General features: G+C 45.1%; 1 protein-coding gene across 1 annotated transcript; it reads right to left on the reverse strand.

Moving 5' to 3' along the window:
• Positions 1 to 7,940: 7,940 nt before the first annotated feature.
• LOC125527557 (probable glutathione S-transferase) lies at positions 7,941 to 9,119 on the reverse strand. The gene is made up of 2 exons (XM_048692072.1): positions 8,672 to 9,119; positions 7,941 to 8,489 (listed from the first exon to the last, which is right to left on the reverse strand). Exons 1-2 carry the CDS (start codon positions 8,981 to 8,983, stop codon positions 8,115 to 8,117), a joined length of 687 nt encoding a protein of 228 aa, XP_048548029.1. The 5' UTR covers positions 8,984 to 9,119; the 3' UTR covers positions 7,941 to 8,114.
• Positions 9,120 to 22,782: the final 13,663 nt, after the last annotated feature.

Raw genomic sequence — 22,782 nt, forward strand, 5'->3', positions numbered from 1 at the left:
ATTTTTTGAGTTTTATTATATTTTTTGGATTATTTTGGAAATAGGAACAAAATAAAAAAAATTAAAAAACAGAGAAGGGAAACGAATTAACCTGCGTGAAGCTACTTAGGCCGGCCCATTAGTATGGATGTTGATGCCAGACGAGCTTGTGTCTTGCTGCGGGTGAGACATAGCTGCTCCCAACACCACTAGTACTAGTAGTACGTCCTGTTGTGCCGGAAGAGGATTTGTAACACCTAGGTGCTCCAAATATTGAGAAATTTGAAATAAAAACTGAGAAAATTGAAATAAAAACTGGGATTTTGGAATATCAAACTTGGGGGTTCGATCTACTTTCGTGTGAAATTTCATGAAAAATATATCAGGAAAGGTATCCGTGGCAAAAAAGATAAAATAAAAAATTATATGTATGAAAAAAGACTGTTTGGATGGATTTTTATTCGGACAATATTTCCTTCGCCACGGATACAATTCCTGGTATATTTCACAAAACTTCACAAGAGAATAGATTGGGAACCCAGGTTTGATATCCCTTCAGATTTTTTTTGATTCTTTGGTATTTTTTAAGTTTAATATTTGTACAGGGGTGTGGAGCACCAAAGAGCTCCTGCATATTTTCCTGATTGTGCCTTTCTACCTTAAAAAGTTTTTCTTTCAGTGGCTAGTTTACTTTGCAGTGTTATTCTAATAGCACATGTTTATAAAGAGAAGGTGTGTTATAACATGGTGTGAAAATTCAGAGCCACACAGTTCTAAATTGTACAATCCAAAACATGACACATTTGTATCGTTTTGTCAATCAAAGATGCCATCTTCAAATTAATTAAGAGCCCATATAAATGATACTCCCTCCTTCCATATATATAGGGCCTAGTACATTTTTTGAGGTTGCCGTTGATTATTGATAAGATTAATAATATATGAAATATATAATGTGAAAATTACATCATTAGAAGCTTCTTGTACGTACGAATTTGAGGGTGTGCTTTGTTTAACTTGTATGCCATATATTATTGCTTGGTCAAAGTTAGCCTTAAAAAACGCATTAGACCCTATATACATAGAAGGAGGGTGTACAAATATGGAAATCGGTGAAGCAAGAACTGTGAACATGGCACAACTTTTCTTAAACTACAAGTGTCCCCATGATTCAGCACAATTGAAAGGATAGCTAGGGGAAAAAAATGCTCAGTGCAAAATAACACTTCTTGGAAAAAAAATGTTATATCATTTGTGCTGAATGTTCATCTATTTCAACCAAAAATATGCACCTGGATTGTGGAAATAGTTAACAAAATAAAAATTCTCAACAAAAGGTTGAAATGGTAAAAATATCTCGTGAAGTATGTTACATGATATTGAATTAATGCTCCCCTAGAGTTTTAGAAGAATTTTCAGCAGTCAAGACAAGAAGCGGACTCAAATAGGACAAAAAAACAACAATCTAAGTTCGACGTGGCATCCAACGACATGTCGGCAAAGGTATTTTCACGTTAATACCTGCTTGATCTCCACACAAGAGTTGATATTTGCTGGGTCTCGGTTTCTAGTCTCTCTTTGTACAATTCTCTTGTTTATTGACTATTTTTCCTTTACAGACTCTTTTGTTTTGACAGTTTACTATTATAATTACATTGTTTGCTTATGCTTGCTTATTTAGTGTTTCTGTTGGTGGATACCAATATTAAATATATGGACACATTTAGTGTGCAATGTTTAATTATAATTTTAGTAATTTGCTACAATAGAGAATGTTAAAGTTTTGAATTAATTTATACTAACTTATCTCATAAATTCTTGTCAAGTTTTGTGTGAATAAAATTTTTAAGACCCAGGAGAGACTATGCTATTACTCCAGGATGCGGCCTGTCGTGGGGGGCTCTTTGTGCCGTCTGATCTGCTCGACCAGCAAGCACCGGGCCGACCTGCCCCGACAGTTCATTATGGGTGGACCGCAGGGTCGCATAGGGCCACAATCATCAGGCAGTTTCGGTAGCACCTGTGATGACCCTGTTGTGCGTTGCCCCGCGCACTATAGGGAGGCTAGAAGCCTGTCGATGACTTCGGCCCCAGGCACTGGGCTGGCCTATCAGGACTGTTGGCCCCATGACGTGCTGGTTCGATCACGCTGGCCGGGGCCTGTGTCACGCTCGTACTAGCATCATCGATCGGCTCACGCGTCAGCAAGCCTGCTGCCCGTGTGCACCGGCTCGCACGGGGACCTGGCCTGTCAGGATTATTTGGGCCCGTGTCGCGCCCGTGGAGTCGGCTCACGCATGGGATGAACGTGCAAGGCTGGCATACTGGCTCTTTTTTTTAGGCCATTTGCATTTCTGCCCCTAACTCGAACCCACTATTCATATTTACCTCTAATTTTAAAGCATGCTCAAATTTGCCTCTCTGCCGTTAAGTCACTACTCAGAAATGCCCTTCCGTCCAGTCAAAGGCCCATGTGTACTGTAGCAGACGAAAAGTGCTACAATATTGGACGGAAAGTGCTACAGTACTGTACGGAAGGGCATTTCTGAGTAGTGATTTAACGGCAGAGGGGCAAATTTGAGCATGCTTCAAAATTAGGGGCAAATATGAGTAGTGGGTTCGAGTTAGGGGCACAGATGTAAATGTTCCCTTTTTTTAACACAGTATAAACGCAAACGCTCATACATACGCGTATACACTCACCCCTATGAACGCACGTACATACCCTATCCTTATGAACACCTTCGAGAGACTGAGCCGGCATATCATCTTGAGATTTACGAAGTCACCGTAGGCGCCTCGTCGTCTACGGGAATGTCTCCACCAACTGAAAGCTCCTTTTTGTATTCCAAACTTTGTAATCTTTGAGTAATAAAGTCTTGGCTTCCAAAAAGAAGCTACGCGTGGTTTGATCCCACTAACCAGAGCCGTCTGTCGAACAGACCACAGCCGGACAGCCACCACGCACGAACCCACCTGTGGGCTTCTAGAAATTTTTCTTAAGTCGCTTGTGTTTGGCGGCTACATAAAGGGCGCGCTCATGATGCCTAGCAACCCTAATTTCTTTTTCGGACTCTCTCACCCGATCCCTCCTCCCATCCCGTTGCACTCTCCTCTTCGCAAGCGGCGGCTAGCGTAGCTTTGCCTCCTCCTTGCCTCCATCCCACAATTCTACACCAGGAAGGACGGATGCAACTGGCAAGGCACTGGTGCAAGAACCTGGTCTGGGCGGAGCGCCGTTTGCATTGCCAACCGCTAGGACTCTTGGATCCCGATGCGGAGCGCCGCCACATTTTTGCGGCGACGTGAGTGGGCGTCCGTCTCCTCGAACGTGTAGGAGCGGCGGATGGCGTCACAGAGGGCCTCGTCATCGTCGCTGGAGGGGGCCAGCGGCTCCGGCGCGGATATGCAAGACCCACACTCAAAACAGTTGGCGGCCTCCTCCACCGCGCTCTTCCTTGCGCGCTGATACACGCAGCAATTGGGTTACAACTACCTTGTGGACAGGAGCACCCGATCTCGCCCAGGAGGAGCAGCTGTTGTCGGTGCCAGGCACCACTGGACCCCTGCCGCCTAACGAACAGGCAGGGACCGTGTTGGGCTGCCGTGGGGCGCCATGGAGCTACAGCTACCCACCTGGGCCGCCGCCGATGCCGTGGATGAAGAGCTCCCGCCCGATCCATCCTCGATCAGCTGAGCGGAATGCGGAGCGCTAGCTCCTCCTCATCGCCAGACAAGCTTCTCCTAGTCGATCGAGTCAGACTGTCAAAGTCACTGTCGATCCATTCCCAGACATGTCGGAGGGGAGGGGATAGGGAGGAGAGAGGAGGGGGAGGAGAATGAAGTCGAGTGGAGCAGAAAGGTTGACTAGGGTTTGATCGTCCGGCTTCGGGGTATTTATGGAAACATGTGTGGAGACGGTGTGGGCCATAGTGGGTTTGTCCGACGTGGCGGACGCTCCAGGGCGCGTACGGGCCTACCTACATCCCCCAAGATATGGGTTCGATATGAGGGGTGTCGGTCGGCTCCGACGTATAGAGCCGGTATGAGGGGTGCAGCTGGGTCGAGTTTTTTTATGGATCAGTGACCGGGCCGTCCGCATGGACATATTAGGGGCATTTGAGGAGCTCGGTTGTAGATGCTCTTATTTCCTTAAGAAAAAGCTAGATATATACTACAAGGGCGACCCTACGCGTCCGCCGGCGGATTATGTTCAAAGATCCGCCACCTTCACTGTCGTTTGATCCGGCGCATCCATCGGCCCGACTCTTTCCTCACAATTGCAACAAAGACAGTGTTGTGGAACCGTTTGCACATATCTCTTGTTGCGGAAACTTCTGCAACAAAGATTTTGTTGTAGACTTTTTTTCGCATTAACTTTTTTGAAACATGTGTGGCCTTCGAATGGACTTCTGCAACACAAATGATGCTGTACAATTTTTTCTCATCTTAATGCTTTTGTAACATAGACGTTGTTGCAGGATGACTTCTGCAATCCAGATGATGTTAGAAAAATGGCAGAGGCACGCGTCCAGTGATGTAGGTCTTGGGCGGCTGATAAAGGCTGCATGTCGTTCGATTAAACTTGTATCTGACGATTGCACGTGTGATGCAATTATAGTCGTGATCAGTTGGGTGATTCTAATCATTGTTCTTTTTGCAACAAGGCCTTAGTTGCAAAATGTTCTATTCTTTAATTTTCTGCAACAAAACCCTTGATTCAAAACCTTTTCTTCTCTAATCTCCTGCAGCAAGACCCATAATGCTGCACAATCTCTTCTTCCCTATTTTTCTGCAACAAGACTCTTGTTGCCAAAATTGCAACAACATCTCCGTCACACCTAATTTTCTGCAAGAAGGCGTGTGTTGCGAAAAGTGCAACACATCTCCAGCTGCATCACAGCACCGGTGCAGTCATCGTTCGCTGCCACCGTTCTGCAATAGTTGTTGCAAAAAAGATGAGGGAGTGCATGGTCAAGCAGGACACGTGTCAAGCAAGGAAGGCGACAGAAGGCCCGTGCTACATCTGCCGGCTAATTAGAATCATTTCCAATAGTACAAAGCAATTGGACACCCTTTCGTGTTTGCTTCCCAACTCGGCTCCCTCGCCTCATCTCCAATGTTTCAATCCCTCCATTGGGCGACCCTGCGGCAAGGAGCCAACTACAGATCGGCAATCCGGCAATTGCTCCAAATTCAAAACTTTACAACTGCAGTACGTGCCACACTGTGGCACTTATCAGGGTCCTTTTTTTTATGTAACTTTATGGTTACTACCAGACTATGGTACATAAACTCTTTTTTGCGAGAAAACTTTCAATCTATTCATCTTCAGTCATGGCGGTACAACGAACACCAGAAATAGTAAAAATTACATTCAGATTCCTAGACCACACATCGTCGACTACAAGAACGGATCCGAGCCGAAGGCGTGCCGCCATCATCGCCCCTCGCTCGCCGGAGCCGGACAGAACTTGTTGTAGTAGACAGTCGGAAAGTCGGTCATGTCAAGGCCCCATAGGACCAGCGCAATAGAACAACAACCGCCGCCGATAAAGAGTAACGTAGACCGGAAGGATTCAACCTCAAGACACATGAACGTAGACGTACTATGGCCAGATCCGAGCAAATCCACCAAGACAAATCCGCCAGAGACGTACCTCCACACGCGCAGCGATGATGCTAGACACACCACCGGGACAGGGGCTAAGCGGGGAGAACCTTATTCCATCTTCAGAAAGCCACTGCCGTCAACACAAACCCTAACAAAACTTGAAGGAACATCTAAAAACAAATCCTGCCGCCGGTAGGGCCGGGATCCACCATGCTGCCATAGCCCTAAGGCCACTGAAGACGAGACGGACCGGCGACGGCGGCGGCGAAAGGCAGAGGAATCCTAAACTTTTGTTAGGGAAGGAGGCGGCTGCGTGCCACACAATACATAAAGTTGACCATGATGATCTATATTCCTGTAATCCTGTTGAATATAGTTCTTTTTGTTAGCATTAATCTTGATCATGTAGTTAGACGCCGGCTGGGCGCTGTGGCTGTTAGTTGCCGCCGTTGGAGTCTGTTGGAGGCAGTCGCGTCGTGCGCGCGGCCGGAGCTGCATGGGGCTTGTTCGTGGGTTAGTTAGTGGCCGGGTGTGAAGCGTGCATGCATTGGTTATTGGCTGTGTGGTAGCCGGGTAATGCGTGCGTGCGTGTAGTGTGTGTGCAGAAGCCTGGCTATAAAAGCCCTCTCGTGTATTGATGTAAAGTGCGTCGGTTTGTTACCGCGCCACGGTGACGGTATGTGCCGAGCTGAGGAGAAGGAGTCTAAAAAAGATGTAGTCTTCATCCAGACTGTGGTATGCGCCCCGTCAACGTGAGAGTTCTTTCGGGGTTGTGCTGCGTGTGTGCGTGTGTTCCTCCATGTATGTGTCCAAGGGAGTTGAGCCAAGTGAATACAGAGGAAGAAAAAGGACCCGGCGTTTGTCGCCGGGGCGGGCGTCCGTCGCCGCGGGTGTTCGTCGCCCGGAAAAATTCTTCTCCCTCATGTTCTTGTGATTATTTGTCAATCCTTGGTTCCAACATTTGGTATCATGAGCTTGGTTCTCTTGGTGATGGTTCGCTATGTAGGAGGCGTGCCGGCGATGACGGTGTTCATTGGCGGCTGCGCGAAGCTCCGGGCCGTGTGTCGGCCTATGGAGGTGCGCGGCGCTGCAACTGTCATGGCGGACGCTGAGGTGGTGCACAGTGAGTCTGCGACGAGCGCGGTGGCCGCAGAGGCGCTGTGTGGTGGTGCAGAGGCCGCGGACATGCGGCACGGTGTGGCGGCATGGAGGTGCTGCGCGGCGACGGAGGCCGCAGCAGCGCGGTGCAACACCATGAAGCGGCGTCCGGGAAGTCTCGCGTTTGAGCGCGACGGCATCGACGGCGTTTGTTGCTGAGAGACGCCAGACATGTGCTGCTGGTGAAGAAGGAGCTCGGTGTATGTCGCCGAAGATGAAGTAGGCACGGTGGTAACATACGTCAATGTGCCAGGTCGAGTTCGTGGTGGTGGCGACCGGCTTCAGCGCGCCAGATCGAGTCCGCGGTCGTAATGATGACGACGATGATGGGAAAGTGTAAGTAGTAATCTTAACATGCAAGATTGTTAGTTGGATGAGTTTAGTTAGTCGGCGTTGTGTGTGGATGACGCACTGAGTTAGTTAGCTACATGCATAGCAAGGTCGTGAGGCCGTTAGTGCAGCTGCACAATCGCTGGACGTGCATGTATGTAGGACTTGATTAGTTGGTTAGTCGGTGAGCCGGCCGTGTATTCTTTCTGTTTCTTTTTACTCCGCGTATAAGTTTTGGTCAAAGTCAAACTACATAAAGTTTGATTAAATTTATATTAAAAAATATAAACATCTACAATACTAAAACTATATAATATGAAAATACATTTCATGATGCATCTGAAAATATTGATTTCGTATTGTGAATGTTGATATTTTTTAATTTAAAATTAGTCAAACTTTACCAAGCTTGACTTTGACTAAACCTTATATGCAGACTAAAAAAAACGGTGGCCAGTGTGGTGGACGGGTCTTGCGTGCGTGCATGTGCTAGTGTGTGTGCAGCCAGGTATAAAAGGCTCTCTGATGTACTGATCGAGGTGTCGGTGTGTTGCCGAGCCATGGTGATGGTATGAGCCGAGTCAGGATAGGTGCCCTGTAAAGTAAGGTCATTCGTGCGGCCGAAGCGTTTATGCACCGGAGAAATCCAGTGTGCTCCTTCTTCCACCTTCGTCCAAGCTAGTGAGAGGAGATGAGCAGCGAGCTGGTCCGGGGTTTGTCCCATCACTTTTTGTCCAAAATATAAGTAATTGGGAAACTACCAAATTTATGTAATTTTGACCATATGATTGCTCTTTGAATAATACTATTCAACACAATTTACTCCAAATATATATTTTACAGATAGTATGGTCAAATCTTAGCCGAAGTACAGTATATAGCACCAATATTAAGCACTCATAATTTTTGATGTCACACACACACATAAGAATACATCCCAGTAGATTATGGAATCACCATTCCACAAACTTTATTCTAGCACACAACATGCATAATTATACTGGCACACTGCATTGCACCGATCGAGTTGCTACTACTGATGGAGCATCGCATTGGCTATCATCTTGTATATGTCCTTCTTCGCGGTAAAGAGGGCAACGAGCTGCTCCCTCGTCGGTAGGCACTCCTTCACGGTTTCATTCGCGGTATACTCCTTTGCCCAGCGGCGCAGAGCAGGGAACTCGTTCTCGCCCATCAAGCCCACCCCGGTCACCTCCTCGAACGCATAGATCCAGTGAGCCGGCCCGCAGGCGGCGACGTCGAGGTAGCCAATGGAGTCGCCGCTGAAGAACCTCTTCCCTTGGAGCTGCCCTTCCAGCAGCGCCAGGTTCTCCTTCATCTCCTTCACAAACGCCTTCTGCTCCTCGCTGGCATCCAGCCACATGGCCAGCCAGAACGGCCTCGCGCACTGCTTGCATGTCCATCAAGTGTATGTTGGGTAAGTGCATGCTCACGAAAAGATGGCGGCTATAATTAATAAAAATGGATGTGTGCATCGCTGGATGCAAAAGCCGGGGTTATCTTTTTTTCGAAAAAAACAAAAAGATTGCGGCTAGCTTGTATGGACAGTAGGAGGATATAGGAGATCACCTTCTGTTCCAGGAACTGAGCCCAGAAACGGGCCATGGCACGGTCATATGGATCGGCCGGCAGGAGGGGCGGTCCATCGAAGGCCTCGTCGACGTACTCCATGATGAGGAGGGACTCGCAGATGGACCGGCTGCCATGAAGAAGCACGGGCACCTTCTGGTGGATGGGGTTGTGCTTCAGCAGCAGCTCGCTCTTGCTCTGTAGATCTTCCAGAACAAGCTCGTAGGGCACCCCTTTGAGCCGCAGGGCGGCAGCGGCCCGGTGGACGAATGGGCTCCCCAATGTGCCGATGAGCTTAACCTGTTCAGCCATCTTTGCTTTGCGTGCTTGCTTGCAGATTCTGGTTTATCTTTGCTTTGCTTGCTTGATGATATCTTGCCTACCTAAACAAACTAACACGCCGGTACTTATAGGGGTCTAACGGCGAGTTTTCAGTTTCTCTAAATCTGCACTGGGTTCAGATTCAGATGGCGGGTGTTTACTGCTTTTTCTCCAAGAAAGGTTGAATTCTCTTTTAGTTTCCTTTAGTCAATGCCCTTTAGTTTCTATGCCAATGGTCGTATGAGACATGCTACTGAGCAGTTGCTCCAATCCAAAAATAATGAATTTGAATGAAATGATAGTGCAAAGATAATATGAGATGATGTGACTTTGTTTGACATCTGTATCATTGTATGTTTATTAGCTACTAGTGCAATACTAGTCAAAGTTTCTTGATGGGCAAGTTGGATTAGGCAGACCATGGACTTGTCTAAGCTGGATTAGCCATAGTTATTAAAATTGGACCAGCGGATCGCCTCTTTGTTGTCTCTTTCTCCTATTCTGATCTGGTCTTACCAACCCAACGGTCCAACCCAAAAGAACCGTAACAACAGGCTCAAGTGATTTGGTTCACGTTGCAGACCGGCAAGCATCGAAGCGGTGAAATCCACATCGAGCCAGATGGTATTGAGATAAACCGGCAATCAAACCAGGCTGTCACACCGAAGACAAGGTATTTAACCCACTCAAGAAATAGAAAAGCCTCCACTATGAACTTCATAACTGGGGGGTGTGGACAGGTCATATGTTGGGGTATATTACAATAGTGACTTTGCTTGACATCCATCAGCTAGTAATGCAATCGTAAGATAAAGTTTCTTGAGGGGCAATCTAGAATCAACAGGCCATGGACCTGCATGTTACTTTAATGGGGATGGGAATGCCTATTCATTGCTACTAAGGGTCATGTAATAGCTAAGTACCAAAATACCCCCAATACAATGATATTGCAAAATTTCCCCCTTTTTAAGAAAATATGCCCAATGGGTATCTTATATATCATATTTATCAAGGAAAACACGAGCTAGTACAAAGGAATGACCATTTGTCACAAAACGAGTCAAAATATCAAACAATTCCATCGAATTGAGTATGATCTAGGATTTGTACAAAAAATAAAGGGTCCACTCATAGGAAAACCCATCCTTTTCCTCCATTCGGCAGTAATCTATTTTCAACGTAATTAGAGCAAGGAATCATTCCAATTAGGAAGTTAAGCTTGTTGTTTTTTATTTTACTAGATTTGATATAAGACTATAGTGGGTGTCTATTCCTTCAATTGTCCGCCGCCAACTTGAGCATATAACTGTTGGAATTTTGCTAGTAGGCCTTTGGCCCAAAGCCCAACTAAAATTCTGAAATTCTCTTGGCCCATTCATGCACACATTGAAGGAAATATGCCCTAGAGGCAATAATAAAGTTATTATTTATTTCCTTAAATCATGATAAGTGTTTATTATTCATGCTAGAATTGTATTAACCGGAAACATAATACATGTGTGAATACATAGACAAACAGAGTGTCACTAGTATGCCTCTACTAGACTAGCTCGTTAATCAAAGATGGTTATGTTTCCTAACCATGAACAAAAGAGTTGTTATTTGATTAACGAGGTCACATCATTAGTTGAATGATCTGATTGACATGACCCATTCCATTAGCTTAGCACCCGATCGTTTAGTATGTTGCTATTGCTTTCTTCATGACTTATACATGTTCCTATGACTATGAGATTATGCAACTCCCGTTTACCGGAGGAACACTTTGGGTACTACCAAACGTCACAACGTAACTGGGTGATTATAAAGGAGTACTACAGGTGTATCCAAAGGTAGATGTTGGGTTGGCGTATTTCGAGATTAGGATTTGTCACTCCGATCGTCGGAGAGGTATCTCTGGGCCCTCTCGGTAATGCACATCACATAAAGCCTTGCAAGCACTGCAACTAATATGTTAGTTGTGAGATGATGTATTACGGAACGAGTAAATAGACTTGCCAGTAACGAGATTGAACTAGGTATTGGATACCGACGATCGAATCTCGGGCAAGTAACATACCGATGACAAAGGGAACAACATATGTTGTTATGCGGTCTGACCGATAAAGATCTTCGTAGAATATGTAGGAGCCAATATGGGCATCCAGGTCCCGCTATTGGTTATTGACCGGAGACGTGTCTCGGTCATGTCTACATTGTTCTCGAACCGTAGGGTCCGCACGCTTAACGTTACGATGATAGTTATTATGAGTTTATGCATTTTGATGTACCGAATGTTGTTCGGAGTCCCGGATGTGATCACGGACATGACGAGGAGTCTCGAAATGGTCGAGACATAAAGATTGATATATTGGAAGCCTATATTTGGACATCGGAAGTGTTCCGGGTGAAATCGGGAATTTTACCGGAATACCGGGAGGTTACCGGAACCCCCCGGGAGCCAAATGGGCCAACATGGGCCTTAGTGGAAAGGTGAAAGGGCTGCCCACATAGGGCTGCGCCCCCCCTTCCCCTAGTCCTATTAGGACTAGGGAAGGTGGCTGGCCAACCCTCTCTCTCTTTCCCCCTTGAGGAGTCCTAGTTGGAATAGGATTGGAGGGGGAGTCCTGCTCCCGGCGGGAGTAGGACTCCTCCTGGCGCGCCCCTATGGCTGCCGCACCCCTCCCCCTTTGCCCCTTTATATACGGGGGCAGGGGGCACCTCTAGACACACAATTGATCATTGAGATCGTTCCTTAGCCGTGTGCGGTGCCCCCTGCCACCAAATTCCACCTCGGTCATATCGTTGTAGTGCTTAGGCGAAGCCCTGCGTCGGTAGAACATCAAGACCGTCATCACGCCGTCGTGCTGACGGAACTCTTCCTCGACGCTTTGCTGGATCGGAGCCCGAGGATCGTCATCGAGCTGAACGTGTGCTAAGAACTCGGAGGTGCCGGAGTAACGGTGCTTGGATCGGTCGGATCGGGAAGAAGACGTACGACTACTTCCTCTACGTTGTGTGATCGCTTCCGCAGTCGGTCTGCGTTGGTACGTAGACAACACTCTCCCCTCTCGTTGCTATGCATCACCATGATCTTGCGTGTGCGTAGGAATTTTTTTGAAATTACTACGTTCCCCAACACACATGTGAGTGGAGTGAGTGAGGCTAAAGTTTAGTCTCACCTTGGAAGTTGAGAGAGAGTTGCACCTCTTTATAAGGTGAGCTCTTCTACCACTTGTATGAGCATGATAAGAGGAGACCTACACGCGCGCTCCTCCTCCTCGCTCGCCTCGCCACGCCACGCCACGCCACGCCACGCCACGCCATGCCGCGGAAAAGCAGACGTCTACCCTAGCCGCCGCTTCGTATGGTTTCTCATCACCATTCCAGATCATTACGCCGCCAAGCTAGTCTTCTCCATCCCTCCTTCCGGCGTGCACCGCGAAAAGGGACAACAGGCCTCCGGAACCCCGCCTCTCGTGATCCTGTACGGGAGAGGGGCGATCAGGTTTTTGGGGAGCGCACTCGCGCGACTGCTGGCAGCGACGACTTCGCGAACGACGACTTCTTCCCCGACCTCGGCAACCTCATCCTGGACGACATGGGCAACAACATCAACGCCGGCGGTGCTGCACCCGCTGCACCGTATGTGATTCTATCCTTCCTGTTCGAGATCGTGGTAGAATTCATGTTTCTAGTATGTGCCCTAGATGTGATATGTTCATCTGCTATGTTAGTTCGCATGATTAGTTTAATCTCTGCTGCCGTGGTCATGATTTATATTCTGTTTATTCAGATCAAATCTCGTAGTAATTTGCTCATATTTTCAACAATCCAAAAACCTAATTATAGGCAATTTACTCCGAGTGGTTTTGCTGCGCATCTGAAACCGCCTGCCTTTAAGGGGGCGCAATATAAGAGGTGGCGCACGAGAGCAGTCTACTGGTTTCAGGCCATGGGCTGCTATGATGCCACCAAGGGCAAGCCTGAGGGCGATCTTAATCCAGCACAGCTGGAAGCTTTTGAGAAGATCGATACCCTCTTTAAAGGCGCTCTTCTGAGTTTTCTTGATGACTCCATTGTGGATTCGTATATGTCGTTTGACAACGGCAAGGACATGTGGGCTGCGCTCGAGGCTAAGTTTGGTGCCTCGGACGCCGGCAGCGAGTTGTACGTCATGGAGCAATTCTATGACTACAAGATGACTGATGAGCGCCCTGTTGTACAGCAGGCTCATGAGATACAGTCGCTCGCAAAAGAACTTGAGTACTTCAAGTGTGTGTTGCCGGAGGCATCATTGCCAAGCTTCCACCTTCGTGGAACAATTTTGCTACTTCCCTGAAACACAAGAGACAGGAGTTTTCCGTTGCGGATCTCATTGGTACTCTTGATGTTGAAGAGAAGGCGAGAGCAATGGACACACGTGCTCGAGTTGCTGAGGGAGGTTCTAGTGCCCACATGGTACAGAAGAAGAACTCCCAGCCCAACAAGTACAAAAACAATAAGAACAAAACTCAGGGCAAAGGCAAGTTTGATACAAAGAACAAGCCATCACATTCTACCAACTTCAAGAAGAATTCTCATAAGAAGGGGAAGGGACTTTGCCATGTCTGCGGTGATCCTAATCACTGGGCTCCAAAGTGTCCTAACCGCTTTGAGGAGCGCGAACATGAGAAGAGCGGCAAGTCCGCTAATGTTGTCATCGGTGATACTGATATGAAGGAATCAGGGTACGGTATTTTTCCTACCATCCTTTCAGTATTTCAATCCCCTGATTGGTTAATTGACACCGGTGCCAATGTACATGTTTGTGCTGACGCCTCCATGTTTTCTTCTTACCAGGCAACAGGGACTTCACCCGTGCTGATGGGGAACGGCTCACATGCCATCGTTCGAGGTGTCGGTACGGTCGATCTGAAGTTTACTTCGGGGAAGACTGTGCGCGTGAAGAACATTCATCATGTGCCGTCCATCAATAAAAATCTCGTTAGCGGTTCCCGTTTATGTCGAGATGGTTTTAAGTTGGTTTTCGAATCCAACAAAGTTGTAATTTTCTAGGTGTGGACAATTTGTTGGAAAAGGCTATGAGTGCGGAGGCTTGTTCCGCCTATCTTTGTCAGATATTTGCACTAAAGTTATTAATAATGTTTGCCACAATAATGAGTCTGATATTTGGCATTCACGACTCTGTCATATTAACTTTGGTTGCATGACGCGGTTAGCCAATATGAATTTAATTCCGAAAATCTCTACTGTCAAAGGCTCCAAGTGCCAAGTATGTGTGCAAGCTAAGCAACCTCGCAAGTCCCATAAGACTGCAGAGGCAAGAGACTTGGCGCCACTAGAGTTTATACATTCTGATCTTTGTGAGATGAATGGTGTGTTGACAAAAGGTGGAAAGAGATACTTCATGACGTTGATTGATGACTCCACTAGATATTGTTATGTGTATCTTCTGAAATCAAAATATGAGGCTTTGACTTTCTTTAAAAACTATAAAGCTGAGGCAGAGAACCAACTTGATCGAAAAATTAAACGGCTTAGGTCCGATCGTGGTGGAGAGTATTTTTCCAATGATTTTGATTTGTTTTGTGCGGAACATGGTATAATCCATGAGAGGACGCCTCCCTACTCACCCCAGTCAAATGGGGTAGCCGAAAGAAAGAACCGAACTCTAACTGATATGGTTAACACCATGTTAGACACTTCGGGTCTATCCAAGGAATGGTGGGGGAGGCGCTAATGACTGCGTGTCATGTCCTAAACCGAGTTCCCACAAAGCATAAGACCATGACTCCATTTGAGGAATGGGAAAGGAAAAGGTTGAAACTCTCTTACCTACGTACTTGGGGTTGTTTGGCGAAAGTCAATATACCAATTCCCAAGAAGCGCAAGCTTGGACCAAAAACCGTGGATTGTGTTCTTCTGGGCTATGCTTTTCATAGCATCGGCTATAGATTTTTGATAATAAAATCTGAGGTATCCGACATGCATGTTGGTACGATTATGGAATCAAATGATGCAACTTTCTTTGAGGACATATTTCCTATGAAGGATATGTCGAGTTCATCAAATCAGGAGATACCTACTCCATCTAGTGAGGAATTCACTGTAATTCCTGAACCCACCATTGCGATGGAACACGTTGAGGAACCTGTTGAGGGTAACAATGGAACTCCTGTGAGGAGTAAGAGACAGAGGACTGCAAAGTCTTTTGGTGATGATTTCATTGTGTACCTCGTGGATGACACACCCAGGACTATTTCAGAAGCCTATGCATCTCCTGATGCTGACTACTGGAAGGAAGCTGTACGTAGCGAGATGGATTCCATCTTAGCTAACGGTACCTGGGAGATCACTGACCGTCCATATGGGTGCAAACCTGTAGGATGTAAGTGGGTGTTCAAGAAGAAGCTTAGACCTGATGGTACGATTGAAAAGTACAAGGCACGGCTTGTGGCCAAGGGTTATACCCAGAAAAAAGGTGAAGACTTCTTTGATACTTACTCACCCATGGCTAGACTGACCACAATTCGGGTGCTACTATCACTGGCTGCCTCACATGGTCTTCTCGTTCATCAAATGGACGTTAAGACAGCTTTCCTTAATGGAGAGTTGAAGGAGGAAATTTACATGGATCAGCCAGATGGTTTTGCAGTACCTGGTCAGGAAGGAAAGGTGTGCAAGTTATTAAAGTCTTTATATGGCCTTAAACAAGCTCCTAAGGAGTGGCATGAGAAGTTCGAAAGAACATTAACTGCTGCCGGCTTTGTAGTAAACGATGGTGACAAGTGCGTGTACTATCGCTATGGTGGGGGCGAAGGAGTTATTCTTTGTCTGTATGTCGACGACATATTCATCTTTGGAACCAAACTTGATTTAATCAAGGAGGTTAAGGATTTCTTATCTTGCTGTTTTGAGATGAAGGATCTAGGAGTAGCTGATGTTATCTTAAACATCAAGCTATTGAGAGATGAGAATGGTGGGATCACACTGCTTCAGTCTCATTATGTGGAAAAGGTCTTGAGTCGTTTTGGGTATAGCGACTGCACGCCTTCTCCAACTCCATATGATGCTAGTGTGTTGCTTCGAAAGAATCGACGGATTGGTAGAGATCAACTGAGGTATTCTCAGATTATTGGCTCGCTTATGTATTTGGCGAGTGCCACGAGGCCTGACATCTGTTTTGCTATGAGCAAGCTGAGTCGGTTTGTGTCAAAACCGGGAGATGATCATTGGCATGCGCTTGAGAGAGTTATGCGCTATTTGAAAGGCACCGCGAGCTACGGGATTCACTACACCGGGTATCCAAGGGTACTGGAGGGTTATAGTGACTCAAACTGGATATCTGATGCTGATGAGATTAAGGCCACAAGTGGTTATGTTTTTACACTTGGTGGTGGCGCTGTTTTCTGGAAGTCTTGCAAGCAGACCATCTTAACGAGGTCAACTATGGAAGCAGAACTCACAGCATTAGACACTGCCACTATTGAAGCAGAGTGGCTTCGTGAACTCTTGATGGACTTACCTATGGTTGAAAAACCAATACCCCCTATCCTGATGAACTGTGATAATCAAACTGTGATCGTCAAGATAAACAGTTCTAAGGATAATATGAAGTCCTCAAGGCATGTGAAGAGGAGACTAAAATCTGTCAGAAAATTGAGGAACTCCGGAGTTATTACGTTGGATTATATCCAAACGTCGAAAAACTTGGCAGATCCCTTCACAAAGGGTCTATCACGTAATGTGATAGATAATGCATCGATGGAGATGGGTTTGAGACCCACCGCATGAGTTGTCCATAGTGGTAACCCACTCTATGTGATCAGAGATCCCGTGAAGTAGAAGTGGGAGACAAGCTGTTGGTCAGCTGGGAGGAGAGTATCTCTATATTAATTATCCCACTCCGTGAAGATGCAATACTCTCCTCATCTGCATGGCAGGTTGATACTTATCTTAATGTGTTCCAAGTGGCTTATTCGGGTAAGCAGAGATGTTGTCATGCAGAACATCTTCTGAGGAACACACCTATATGAATTTGACTGTCAACGTCGCAGTCTGCGAGAATTGGGTGTTCTCTAATAAATTCATGAAAGGCCTTGGAGTATGACGTATATGCTCCACCCGCGGGGAAGCCTTGCGGCAGCCCAGTATCGGTCAAGAATTTGTGTGAAACTAGTTTCACAGAAAACTTGTAGTTCAAGGCATAGTCCACTATTCAAGTTGTGATCTAGTGTAGCATAAATTTCTAAGTGGAAGTTCAACTTCACAGTCTTCACTAAGAACCGATATATAAAACAATGTTTTGAAACTAAATGATGAGATGTGCCAATGAAACTTTGTGGGGATTGTTGGAATTTTGCTAGTAGGCCTTTGGCCCAAAGCCCAACTAAAATTCTGAAATTCTCTTGGCCCATTCATGCACACATGTGAGTGGAGTGAGTGAGGCTAAAGTTTAGTCCCACCTTGGAAGTTGAGAGAGAGTTGCACCTCTTTATAAGGTGAGCTCTTCTACCACTTGTATGAGCATGAGAAGAGGAGACCTACACGCACGCTCCTCCTCCTCGCTCGCCTCGCCTCGTCACGACGCGCCGCGCCGCGGGTTGCGGGATTGAGCCGAGCCGAGGACAGAGCTATGCACGTTGTCCGTTAATTACTGAACCGTTTCCGATTCTTTTGGATCGTGACGACTCGGACGTGGGGTTTACTCCCACGACCTACCCGGCCCGCAATATATAGTCAGGCAGACGTCTACCCTAGCCGCCGCTTCGTATGGTTTCTCATCACCGTTCCAGATCATTGCGCCGCCAAGCTAGTCTTCTCCATCCCTCCTTCCGGCGTGCACCGCGAGAAGGGACAGCAGGCCTCTGGAACCCCGCCTCTCGTGATCCGGTACGGGAGAGGGGCGATCAGGTTTTTGGGGAGCGCACTCGCGCGACTGCTGGCAGCGACGACTTCTTCCCCGACCTCGGCAACCTCATCCTCGACGACATGGGCGACAACATCAACGCCGGCGGTGCTGCACCCGCTGCACCGTATGTGATTCTATCCTTCCTGTTCGAGATCGTGGTAGAATTCATGTTTCTAGTATGTGCCCTAGATGTGATATGTTCATCTGCTATGCTAGTTTGCATGATTAGTTTAATCTCTGCTGCTGTGGTCATGATTTATATTCTGTTTATTCAGATTAAATCTCGTAGTAATTTGCTCATATTTCCAACAATAATTTGCACTGAACAAACAGTAAAGGAAATCAACATATGCAAAGACTCTTGCCATACAAGGTTTTGAAGATCTCAATATGCACCCCCTGCAAATAACAAGATCTAGTAACCATAAAAGAACATCGGCTACGGGAATGGAATTTTTTTAAGGGGGGCCAATAGAGATGGTGAAAGGTTGAAGGGGCCAAAACATAGAAATTTAGAGCATCTATCTATTTATATATTAAAAGTAGTATACGGTGGAACCGGAAGCAAGAAAATTAGGCTAGAAAATCTCACATCTCACATTAATTACAAAATACTAGCCCTTAATCTGGTGGGTCTCTTAAAGATTATATGACCATTCAATCTGCGTAACATATATACAACATGGTGGGCCTAAGATCACTTGCATGACACATGTATACATACACACTAGTAGAACGTCCATGCGTTACTACGGGCTATAATGCATATATAAATAAATCAAACAAATGATTAAGGCAGCCTTTAAGGTCGAAGCATATTTCCCCCTCAAAAATCCTGGCGTGTTCGAACAGCAAACAAGCGTCCGGTAGGCTCCTCAAAATTCAACCATCTACACAGTCCGGAATCCCCCAAATCCAGACCATATGTGGGGGAGAAATGTGATTGTCCGGACTATCTGTCATGTTATCTTCAATACGCAGGCCCAACACAAAAACCTACCCCATGACGCACCCTTCTCTTTTTTCTGTTGGACCCTCCCTTTCTCGCTCGGTTTCCAGCTGCAGCAGGACATCTCTCGCTGGACCCCTCTCTTTTAAAAATGGGCGACGCCCACCTCACCTTCGTTGTGCGTTGCCCGTGCATTGCTATAGGGGCATATATATTTTAGTATTCGGCATTAATTTTGTCTAATATTTTTTTTAAGATCCTCGTGTACATCAAGCGGCGTTCTGGGCTTTCTTTTACCACTAAATCACTCTGCCTCCTCTTCTTCTTTTTCCACCCACTATCTCCACTTCTCCAATTCAAGCACCCATTCAAATACGAAACCGTGTATTTGGGGCATCTCTCTCTCTCTCTCTCTCTCTCTCTCTCGCCCTCCCTCCCTCTCTCTGCAGTTTGGGTATATTTCAGAATGTTCTTGTCTTAGCAAGGTGTGCAGGCAGTTTTTTGTTGCGTCATGGCAGCTAGTCTCCCTCCCTCTCCCTTCCTCTCTCTCTCAAGACATATTTATTATGCATTATCGACAAGCTAGGAGAACACGTTGCTACTTTACTGTTTGGCACGTCTCTGTGAAATATAAAGAGATAGAGGGGAGGAGGACATATACATGGCGGAGTAGGTGGCCACTTAGGTTGTTGCATGGTTTTTACAGAGAATAATGATGACGATGTTGACGGGGTTGGTGGCAACGACATGTAAAAAAGCGAAACGTATATTATCTTCGGATATAAGATGCACTTTGCATTGCAATAATAAAGAGTTTTCCCCGCTAGTCCTAGAGCATCCTCACACTATGTACTGCAAAGAAATTAATGCGTCAGAAGTTCTGCTAAGTGGTATTCCTTTCACACTGATCATGTGTGCACTGAACTTTTTTTGGAGCTTCCCAATAAAATCCGAAGTGCTAATATATCAGTTAAACAGATTATCAGGAGTGATGCAACACGTTCTCCCCATTAGTGATCTCCACTAATATATTACAAATGTGTAAGGGTAGATAGAAACACTCAATACTGTTGGATGGTATTTCATTTCTTCTTATTTTGAATATGCACGGCTCCCTGGAAGGTTGATGTGAAGATAACCAAACTATGGATAATCAATATCCTTATTCTAACCTTGAATAATGATTGAAATGCCAAAAAAATAGGATAATGAGATGAGGAAAACCTTGAATCATGTGTGGTGTATGCATTAGTTCTGAAAACACAAATTAAATTTCAGAGTTCAATGATATAATCGTGTGTATGACAAATCTTAGCATACAGCATGGTACAATGAAGACTTATGCATCACTTCTTGTTAGCAGATCGCTACTGTGTAATCTCATAAACCGTATAGTCACATGGCATATTACACACCTAGTATATTTTAGACTAAACAAGCTCTTCAAAAAAAGATTTCTTTTTTTTGGAAAAAATGTATGACATATTCTTAGCAAATGTTAATGGCATTTATGAAAAATGTTTACTGCTTGATGACACTGTTTGAGGATGATTGTTAATCCTTAATGCTTTCCCTTTTCCAGCATAAATGCGGAAACTGATTTAGACATTTATATAAGCTTATCAGAAGGCAAGATGAATAAAAGACATTGACATCAGAACAATCAATCCTTTGATCTGGTAGTACCATCTTTTGCATCAATAATCTTTTGGTCAGGGTATGCTCATTCTCTTTGTATCCCTTTGATACTTCATTTTGTGCCAGTAAAATTCATCCTTTGTGAGACAATTAGTAAAAAAAAATGGTCTTGTGCATTTGGGATGCAGAGGCCAAATAATAATGCTTTGACCTAAAAATAGTCCGTATAAACTGATTTTACGGACTAATAATACCCATCGTGATTCCAAACTAACACCTGAATTTTCAGGAGTAACACTACATTCACGGATTTTTACACGTGTCTCCCCCGTGATATCTGGACTGTCTGCGTTTCCGTATGAAGTCTTGGTTTTCATATTGCTACGTCCAACGACCTGCATGGATGTGCAGCGACATTTTCGTTGCTTACGTTTCAAAAACATCTTCGTTGCTTCATCATGGATAGAGTAATCAGTGTCGAACAAAACCGCGTTCAGTACAAGGCCATGGTACTCGTACGTACGGTCCTACCTAGGCTTAGCTGCTACCAATACCATATACCGACCAGCACGGAAGTTGCCTCCGTCGCTTTCCTGGGTTATCCGGTGCGCACATTTCGATGCCCACAATGCTCGCAATGGATAGTATGTTTGGAGACAAAGACGGGTTATTTTATTCTCTTTATTTTATTAAAGCTGGCTGTCAACCATGCATTTCCCAATGTTGTCATTGCCCTCGCTTGATTATCTGGTGTACACTGCCATCATAGATAGGTAGTTAGTTAGTGTAAGGCTGCCTGTAGTGGGTAGTATTATTATGAGTTAATATCATACATATGATATTAGTGTATATACCACTTTCATAATACATAATATCATATATTGGTATCTTAGATGAGCATGTTTACTGCCATGCAAGATATATAGTAATATAATATTTTCTGACTATTTAGTACAATATTTATTGTGATACGGTATCATGATTTGATACTGAACCCTCGTTTTCTTTATTTGATTTTATGTCACCTTAACAAAATTTTCTATTTAACATGCATGATACCAGTTATAATACTTCCACCATGGATAGCCTAATAGAGAACGGGGTCATAGAGCTTCAAGTGCTCTTTCGATCACTAGCACACAGGCTCCCTCATGAACAGTAAAATTCCAAAATAATAATAAAATAATTAAAAAACAATTGAATGTTTTATATAAATATTGATGAACGTTTTATCTGCGTGCAAAATTTATGATGAAATGGCATTCATGGAGGCTTGGTGAAAAAAAATTTAATGCTCCAAAATGCTTTTAACAATATATAGTCTTTTTGGAGCACCCGGACCTCCATGAATGTCATTTCATCATGAAATTTTATATGCAGGTGACGAATTCATCAATATCACAAAAGGTATTCAGATTTTTTAAATATTTTTATTTTATTGTTCATCAGGGCGCATGTGAGCTTGGTATAAAAAACTATATGTCCATATAAAATGTCCTCTCCCATTGAGAGGAGGCGCAAACTGCACTAAACCTGAGATTTGATCTCTGATATTGGGGTACAAGTTCGTCTCGCCATGGATTAAAACCTAAATTTTATTACGTATAAGTTTCGTCACAACGGAGTATTATCTTCCACAGGCAGGCAGTTGGCATTGTGTTTGTTGATTCCGCTGGCAAAAGAAAAACATGTTTATTGACAGCAAAGCGTCAATTTTGAAGCTTCAAAAATTCGGTCTTGACTCTTGAGTATGAGATACACTCATGTTTCTCAGAGAAAAAAACTTGTCGCAACACTCAACTTTAACCCTACACAAAACCCTCCCAACCTGCAATTTCATTTGGAATTTGGATGATATATTAATACGAAGAAGATACCAATGACATCCCCAATATAAGGTACGGGGGATTGTCTCTGTTTTATATGCCTGCATGTTCATCTATTTGAGCTTCCCCCCTTGCGTATGTCTCGGTAGGTGATATAAAAAGCTGTAAGCCTTATATTTCTGCTGCAGCTGCTTTTGGTTGCGCCGAGAACTGTAAACTGTTTGGGCGTGTTGGTTTCAGCTGCCTTGGCTTAATAAAAAGTTGGGCGGGGAAACCCCTTCATTTCAAAAAAAAAAAAGATACCAATTACATCCACGTCTTGATACATCAACCTTGCCTAACGATGACATGAACAACGATGATATGAAAAACGACCGGCATGAGCTAGCAAAACAGGATAGTTTATGCCTGGGCGACATCAGCTATGAGATCCCAGCAGTGATGCATGATACATACTAATATAAATAGGAGTAGCTAGTCAGTA

The sequence above is a fragment of the Triticum urartu genome, unplaced genomic scaffold (genome assembly GCF_003073215.2).
Source record: "Triticum urartu cultivar G1812 unplaced genomic scaffold, Tu2.1 TuUngrouped_contig_425, whole genome shotgun sequence".
Lineage (NCBI taxonomy): Eukaryota > Viridiplantae > Streptophyta > Magnoliopsida > Poales > Poaceae > Triticum > Triticum urartu.

What these genes read in the sequence shown, in the direction of transcription:
- LOC125527557 (XM_048692072.1), bottom strand. Translation starts at nt 8,983, where the DNA reads ATGGCTGAACAGGTTAAGCTCATCGGCACATTGGGGAGCCCATTCGTC. An exon ending in CTCAGTTCCTGGAACAGAAG is followed by an intron (nt 8,490 to 8,671) that starts GTGATCTCCTAT and finishes ACATGCAAGCAG; the next exon opens with TGCGCGAGGCCGTTCTGGCT.